Genomic DNA, 8,547 nt, shown 5'->3' on the forward strand with positions numbered 1-8,547 from the left:
GAAAACCGTTACAGAATCACCCACCACAACAGGACCAAGCGGCGTGGTGAAAGGCAGCAGGAGCAGTGTAAAGAGGAATGGACATGGGAGGACGTTTTGGATGGCAAGGGCTGTTACACTTGGGAGGAGATACTGGCTGGAAGAGATCGCCTCCCATGGGAACAGGTGGAGGCACTTAGGAGAGCAGAGGCAGCCGGAGAGAGGAGTCGGCGATACGAGGGAACACGGTTGGCAAGGAAGCCCGGGAGTCAGCCCCAAAAATGTATTGGAGGGGCTCACAGGGAGTATGGCTACGCCAGGTAGGAGACCTGCGCAAACTTCCTGTGCTTACCGGGGGGCTAGAGAGACCGGGCAGGCACCGTGTTATGCTGTGGTGTGCAAGAAAACCGTTACAGAATCACCCACCACAACAGGACCAAGCGGCGTGGTGAAAGGCAGCAGGAGCAGTGTAAAGAGGAATGGACATGGGAGGACGTTTTGGATGGCAAGGGCTGTTACACTTGGGAGGAGATACTGCCTGGAAGTGCGGGCTATTCCACCTCGCCGCACTGGCAGGGTGACCGAGAGCATTCAACCAGGTAAGGTTGGGCAGGCTCGGTGCTCAAGAGCTCCAGTGCGCCTGCACGGTCCGGTCTATCCAGTATCACCTCCACGCACCAGCCCTCCGGTGGCAGCTCCCCGCACCAGGCTTCCTGTGCGTGTTCTCGGCCCAGTACCACCAGTGCCAGCACCACGCATCAGGCCTACAGTGCGCCTCGCCTGTCCAGCGCTGCCAGAGCCTTCCTCCTCTCCAGCGCTGCCGGAGTCTCCTGCCTATCTAGCGCTGCCAGAGCCTTCCTCCTCTACAGCGCTGCCGGAGTCTCCCGCCTGTTCAGCACAGTCAGAGCCTTCCTCCTCTCCAGCGCTGCCGGAGTCTCCCGCCTGTTTAGCGCTGCCAGAGCCTTCCGCCTCTACAGCGCTGCCGGAGTCTCCAGTCTGCATAGAGCTGCCCGTCTGCAAGGAGCTGCCAGTCTGCAAGGAGCTGCCAGTCTGCAAGGAGCTGCCAGTCTGCAAGGAGCCACCAGAGCTGCCAGTCTGCAGGATGCCGCCAGAGCTGCCAGTCTGCAAGGAGCCGCCAGAGCTGCCAGTCTGCAAGGAGCCGCCAGAGCTGCCAGTCTGCAAGGAGCCGCCAGAGCTGCCAGTCTGCAAGGAGCCGCCAGAGCTGCCAGTCTGCAAGGAGCCGCCAGAGCTGCCAGTCTGCAAGGAGCCGCCAGAGCCGCCAGTCAGCATGGAGCCGCCAGAGCCGCCAGTCAGCATGGAGCAGCCAGAGCCGCCAGTCAGCATGGAGCCGCCAGAGCCGGCAGTCAGCATGGAGCAGCCAGAGCCGCCAGTCAGCATGGAGCAGCCAGAGCCGCCAGTCAGCATGGAGCAGCCAGAGCCGCCAGTCAGCATGGAGCAGCCAGAGCCGCCAGTCAGCATGGAGCAGCCAGAGCCGCCAGTCAGCATGGAGCAGCCAGAGTCACCAGTCAGCATGGAGCAGCCAGTCAGCATGGAGCAGCCAGAGCAGCCAGTCAGCATGGAGCAGCCAGAGCAGCCAGTCAGCATGAAGCAGCCAGTCAGCATGGAGCAGCCAGAGCCGCCAGTCAGCATGGAGCAGCCAGAGCCGCCAGTCAGCATGGAGCAGCCAGAGCCGCCAGTCAGCATTGAGCAGCCAGAGTCGCCAGTCAGCATGGAGCAGCCAGTCAGCATGGAGCAGCCAGAGCTGCCAATCAGCATGGAGCAGCCAGAGCTGCCAGTCAGCCAGGATCTTCCAGATCCGCCAGTCAGCCAGGATCCGCTATTCAGCCAGGATCCGCCATTCAGCCAGGATCTTCCAGATCCGCCAGTCAGCCAGGATCCGCCAGTCAGCCGGGATCTGCCAGAACTGCCAGCCAGCCGGGATCTGCCAGAGCCAACTACCTGCCTGGGCTTCCTCTCAGTGCCGAGCTTCCTCTCAGTGCCGAGCTTCCCCTCAGTCCCGAGCTTCCCCTCAGTCCCGAGCTACCCCTCAGGCCCGAGCTACCCCTCAGTCCCGAGCTACCTCAGTCCCAAGCTGCCCCTCAGTCCAGTGGGGCCCTTGGTGAGGACTACTAGGCCAAGGTCGGCGGCGAGGGTCGCCTATCTAGGGACGCTAAGGAGGTGGACTAAGACAATTATGGAGTGGGGTCCACGTCCAGCGCCAGAGCCGCCACCGCGGACAGATGCCCACCCACACCCTCCCCTATAGGTTTAGGTTGTGCGTTCGGAGTCCGCACCTTGGAGGGGGGGTACTGTCATGTTCTGACCATCGTTCGTGTGTGTTTTCCTTGTTTTAGTGTTGGTCAGGACGTGAGCTGGGTGGGCATTCTATGTTGTGTGTCTGGTTTGTCTATTTCTATGTTTGGCCTCATATGGTTCTCAATCAGAGGCAGGTGTTAGTCATTGTCTCTGATTGGGAACCATATTTAGGTAGCCTGTTTGGTTTTGTGGGTGATTGTTCCTGTCTCTGTTTGCACCAGATAGGACTGTTTAGGTTTTCACATTTCATTATTTTGTAGTTTATTCATGTATAGTTTTTCCTTTATTAAACAAACATGAATCATCACAACGCTGCATTTTGGTCCGACTCTCTTTCACCTAAAGAAAACCGTTACAGGTTTGAAACTCTCTTTTTTATTAGTCTATTACCAAATTTAACCAGGCGGTCTTTTCAAACAGTTCTTACACTAAAATGGCATTATTATCATCTTCACAATTTCACAGTATTATTCCAACTTCATAGTGTGGAAATATATATAAAACACAGGTAAATCAAGTTTTTGACTACACTGGGGCCTTTAAGGATTCCAGCTTTAAGCAAACAGTGTTCATGTTCTCTCGACAAACTCTCTCCATGTCAACAATTTAAGATGACAATAACTTGAGAAAGTATTGAACCCATCTCTCAGGTGAAGCACACAAGAAAATAACAGAAGAAACAAAGAAAAGATAGAAAATAAAAACTTTAGCGGTGGACTGAAAGGAGACCAAGGCCATGGGAAGAGACTGATGGGTTCTTGGAACACAGAAAGGGCTTTGTCGGATAATCTCTTTCCTCCTGCTCACTGAATTATTGAAGAAACAAAACCATGTTTAATTGTCATAACTGGATTTGCCTTCAAGGCCTGGTGGGGATGGTGTGAGTGTTTGTGTGTGTATGTGCTTGTGTGTGTGCCTGTGTGCGTGTGTGGGGGAGATGAGGGGTAAATGGCTGGGTCCCAAGCCATTTCCATAAACGGACTTATGAAAAACATACGAGACACTCTGAGAAAAAAAAACACACTGCACTTCCCCAAACCCCCCCCCCCCCCCCCCCCCCCCCCCCCCCCCCCCCCCAAGACTCTCAAAGGCATCACACACACACACACACACACACACTAGCAAAAACGTACAATTCTTTTTTCAATCCCCTCCCTCACTCCTTCCCCTTTTGCCACCCTCCCTCCCTCTCTCTCTCTTTCTGAAATCTGGGGACAATCTGCAAGCACTCAACTCCAGCATAGAAGAGTGAGAAGTTTGAGAGAGAAAGAGAAAGAGAGTGAAGTTTTGAGAGGTAAAGTGCAGATGAGGAGAGAAAAGTTGGTATATTAAGGAAAAAACAAGACGAAACAAATACTAAAAAAATTAAGAGGAGAGAAAAAAAATCAAGGAAAGTATAGAGTGGGCAAAAAAGAGAACAAGAGAGAGAGTTGGAGAAGTGAGCCGTGGAGAGTGAACTAACGATGGGTTCCCCAGTGCGGTGTGCTGCTGTTCTAGTCCTCTCACTACTGGGTCTGTTCTGTTATACTCCCCCTGTGTGGGGCCAGGATCTACAAGAGAGGGACGCTCTGTGCAACGAGGACGGCTGCTTCGTGGTCTACTTCCAGCGCAAGACCTTCCTGGACTCCTGGAGGAGCTGCAAGGAGAAGGGAGGCAACCTGGCCACAGTCAAACTCCAGGAGGAAGCTGACACTATCGCTGCTCTCTTCTCTGGCGTGGAGCTACGTGGCCCGAGGACCAAGGTCCAGGTGTGGATCGGTCTCCAGAGACAGCCTCGCCAGTGTTCCGCCTCTCGCCCTCTCCGTGGGTTCACCTGGACTACAGGTGACCAAGATACCCGCTACACCAATTGGCTGCGGGACGACTCGCCCAGTACTTGTTCAGCCCCACGCTGTGTGGTAATGACCTATGGCACAGCAGCCCATGAGCAGCATGATCATTTTAAATGGCTGGACGGCTCGTGTTCGGTACCAGTGGATGGCTACCTGTGCCGCTACACGTACAAGGGCATGTGCCCGGCGGTTTGGAGCGAGGGGGGCGGCAATGCCCTATATAGTACCCCCTTCAGCCTCCTCAGTAGCCTCCTTACCCACGTCCCCTTTGGATCTGTAGCCACAGTGCCCTGCCCGGGGGGCTCCAAGGAGGAGCAGTCTGTTCTATGTGTGCTAAGGGAGGATGGCACTGTGGGGTGGTCCAGGGAGACGCCCCTCTGTTCCGACACTGGAGAGAAGAGCTGGTGCGATCGGAACAACGGAGGGTGTGAGCATTTCTGCCAGGAGGCCGGAGAGCACTACTACTGCGAGTGCTCGGACGGCTTCCAGCTCGGGGATGACGGGCAAACATGCGTCGCTGCCGACCCGTGCCACAGTGCCCCCTGTGAGTATGAGTGCCTGCCCCTGTCGGACGGCTACCGCTGTGCCTGCCCCGAGGGCTACATGCTTTCCCCGGATGAACGCGGTTGTCTGGATGTGGACGAGTGCCTGCAGAGCCCCTGCGAGCAGCTGTGCGTCAACGCCCCGGGGACCTTCGAGTGCCGCTGCCGTGAGGGTTACCGACCGGTCGAGGAGGGCGAATGTGAGGATGTGGACGAGTGTATGGAGGACCCGTGCGAACACGCCTGCGAGAATACACCCGGCTCTCACGTTTGCCACTGTCATCTGGGCTTTTCCCCTCCTACCGAGGAACCCTCCCACTGCCAGGACACTGACGAGTGTCAGATCCCTGGGACATGTCAGCAGATGTGCGTGAACTACGAGGGGGGCTTCGAGTGTTACTGCGAGGTGGGCTACGAGCTACTCTCTGACCACTTCTCCTGCAGGAAGATAGGGGAGGGAGAGGACTCATTTCCAGCAGCCACTCCCTCCTACCCTTGGGTCACCCGCCACCCCGGCTCCATGTGGGACCCCCACGAACCCTTGTACCCCTGGACCCCTGCACAGACCAACACTGACTGGCCTCTGGAGACGGAAGAGTCCCTGGACTGGCTCACAGACCCCCCCAGGGTGGAGAATGATGTCATCTGGGTCACCAGCGCACCCCAGGAGGAACCCGTCCCAAACCACCACCCATTCATGGTCCCCCCCATGGAAGAGCCCGAGGAGGAGGAGGAAGAAGAAGAAGAGGAGGAGTATACACTGGACTGGAGCACCATGATTTTGAATTCTCCAGCCCAGGTCCAGCCCGAGCTAGAGTCTACGCCCAGTCCCTCTCCCAGCCCCTCTCCCAGCCCCTCTCCCAGCCCCTCTCCCACCTCTACCCCCACCCCAATTCCCACATCCGACTGGTATGAGGAGGAAGATGACGAAACCACTACCAGTTCCTCAGTCCTCCCTACTTCCACTATCTCGGGAGGGGCGTGGAACTGGCTCTGGTTCAGCCCCGCCAGCCATGATCAAGTATTCACCACGTCGCAGGAGCCAATCACTGACCAGCACGTCCCCGCATCCAACTATGATGATACTGATGATAATGAGGAAGAGGGGGACATTGACAATTGGAAGGTGACTTCCCTTCCAGAGCAGGATCAGGGCCCGGGTGAGAACCAGGACCAGCACACCCCCTCCCTGCCTCCTCCTGTGGCTCCCAAAACCCCAATTACCCCCAACCAGGGCGTGGTGGAGGGGGTGAATGAGAGGGAGCCGGCCCAGGAGGACGAGAGCAGCCAGAAGCAGGGTGGTGGCAACTGGCTGCTGGTGGGCCTCCTGGTGCCCCTCTGCATCTTCACCATTATTATGGTGGCACTGGGTATCGTCTACTGCACCCGCTGCGCTGTCACGCCGCGCAACACGACGGCCACCAACTGCTACCATTGGATCTCCGGAGCGCACGACAAGCAAGGCGCGCCCAATCCCAGCAAGGGGATACAGTCACATGTTTAAACAGATGAATGAGGAAAGACTTGTACATAAATAAACTGTTAAATAAGAGACAGAAAGAAGGTAAGAGAGTGGTGGTTGTTGTACTGTATCTGCCTCCTCCCGTCCCATTGCCACTGTGTTGTCGTACTGGGAGTCTTTGAACACTTGAATGTGTCTGTGGAATATCGGTTGAAAGAGAAGAACAGGGAAGCAATACTAAAAAAACACTAATCCCTTTCATGGGGTCCTTTACATGTTGTAGAAAAAAATTGCATCATTGTTGCTTACACTGATCTCAAAGCACAATATATAGGCCTATGATTGCACTATAGGTACAATAGAAACCGTCCGTTGGGATTGTTGTTGAATACATCTGGTCATATTTACGGATGCTGTGGGAATATACTGTCAATATATCACCAGTGCCATCTGAAACCAAAGCCAAAGAACTGTACTGTAGCTTTTAGCATTTTTGTAGTCCATGAAATCTGGGTGTGGGTCTTTCAAAAAATGCTGAGGTTTTTAATGCTCAATTGAGCTCATTTCCAAGTATGTATTGCAAATGACTATTTACGTCAACTTTGTTAAAAGAAGCATCACATGCTGCTTCATATTTAGCTATGCAAGCTATGCAAGCATGACTGTCATGACGCTGTTGAGGAAAAGCAGTCACTCGGATATTACTTTTATGGCTTGTGCTTTTTAAAGGAATCGGAATAAATCAACTCACAACACAGACCGAAAAAATGGTATACGCCTGTATATGTGTTTGTGTTACTATAATTGTGTACTGTATAATTTGTAGCAATGAAGTTTTTTAGAAAATGTGTTAGCGTCATGATTCCTGATTTAATTAAGTGTCTTTTGTTTTATATAGACCACACAAAGCTCTTGGTAATTCCATGGAATGTCTGTCTGTCTGAGGGGGATGTTTCCTTCCATTCAACTCCGATTAAACACTCCTAGTCCTCTCACCCACATTCACTCATATGGGTTAGAGTGCAGATGTTAGATGTGTTCGTATTACACACTATAGGGACTGCAATGGGGGTCACAACAGGCTCCCGGTTGACTTTAGCATTGACCTTGTTAGCGGAGTAGTGGTCTTCCAATCGTTCCCTAACCCCATGTCACATAACTCTTTAGCATGCCTCCCTCCCCATTGTCACAGGCTTGCCCATAACATTACATGGACTTTAGCCATGGTGGAGCAGTATCAATCGTTAGGTGTTTGAAATCAATGCTCCCTTTAGTTACTTGGGAAGTAAGTGCGGTCCCCATTCAAAGGAGGACGTGTACAATGTCAGTGACGGACAATCAAATCAACTGAAGATCTGCCTTCTGTATCAAAGGACTGTTAAATTATGCCTGAAGCCTTTTCATTTCTGTTACCTGTTACGTTTTAAGTAATTGCTAATTAAATGTTAACGATAAGGGTTCCATCAATATTCATGTCTTGTGTTTTAAAGGTTGAGCAATCACTTCACGGTATAGGCCCTAGTGCAATGTCTGCTTTATGTTTGGAAATCACAGTTTCAATGTGATTCCTTGTGCAGATAGAGAATATGGAAGTCCCAGTAAGTCCAAGAAGCCCTATGGGGTGTTAAATTGACTCCTTAAGCTGTCCTTCCAAATCAAATCAAATTATATTGGTTACATCAACATTTTTAGAAGATGTAATTGCGGGTGTAGCGAAATGCTTGTGTTCCTAGCTCCAACAGTGCAGTAGCATCTAACAATTCACAACAATACACAAGAATCTCAAAGTAGAACAATTTAAGAAATATATAAATATTAGGATGAGCAATGTCGAAATTTAAAAGTAAAAGAATAGAATTTTGAAATATATAAATATTAGGAGTAATGTTGGCGTGGCATTGACTAAAATAACTAAACTAAATAAGGTTGAATAGAATACAGAACATACACATGAAATGAGTAAAGCAGTATGTAAACATTATTAAAGTGACTAGTGTTCCATTATTAAAGTGGCCAATAATTCCATGTCTATGTACAGTATATAGGGCAGCAGCCTCTAAGGTGCAGGGTTGCGTAACCGTGTGGTAGCCAGCTAGTGAGGGCTATTTAACAGTCTGATGGCCTTGCGATAGAAGCTGTTTTTCAGTCTCTCGGTCCCAGCTTTGATGCTACTGTACTGACCTCGCCTTCTGGATGATAGCGGGGTGAACAGGCCGTGGCTCGGGTGATTGATGTCCTTGATGATCTTTTTGGCCTTCCTGTGACATCGAGTGCTGTAGGTGTCCAGGAGGCCAGACAGTGTGCCCTCGTGATGCGTAGGGAAGACCTCACCACCCTCTGGAGAGCACTGCAGTTGTGGCTGATGCAGTTGCCATACCAGGCGGCGAAACAGCCCAACAGGATGCTCTCAATTGTG

At 52.2% G+C, this 8,547-nt stretch overlaps 1 protein-coding gene across 1 annotated transcript; it reads left to right on the top strand.

Moving 5' to 3' along the window:
- Positions 1-3,510: 3,510 nt before the first annotated feature.
- LOC110531867 (endosialin) lies at positions 3,511-7,598 on the top strand. Its single transcript, XM_021615336.2, has one exon. It carries the CDS (start codon positions 3,759-3,761, stop codon positions 6,171-6,173), a length of 2,415 nt encoding a protein of 804 aa, XP_021471011.2. The 5' UTR covers positions 3,511-3,758; the 3' UTR covers positions 6,174-7,598.
- The last annotated feature ends 949 nt before the right edge of the window (positions 7,599-8,547 follow it).

Source organism: Oncorhynchus mykiss, chromosome 9 (genome assembly GCF_013265735.2).
Source record: "Oncorhynchus mykiss isolate Arlee chromosome 9, USDA_OmykA_1.1, whole genome shotgun sequence".
In the NCBI taxonomy this organism is placed as follows: Eukaryota; Metazoa; Chordata; class Actinopteri; order Salmoniformes; family Salmonidae; genus Oncorhynchus; species Oncorhynchus mykiss.

Coding starts and splice junctions, on each gene's coding strand:
- LOC110531867 (XM_021615336.2), top strand. CDS start 3,759: ATGGGTTCCCCAGTGCGGTGTGCTGCTGTTCTAGTCCTCTCACTACTG.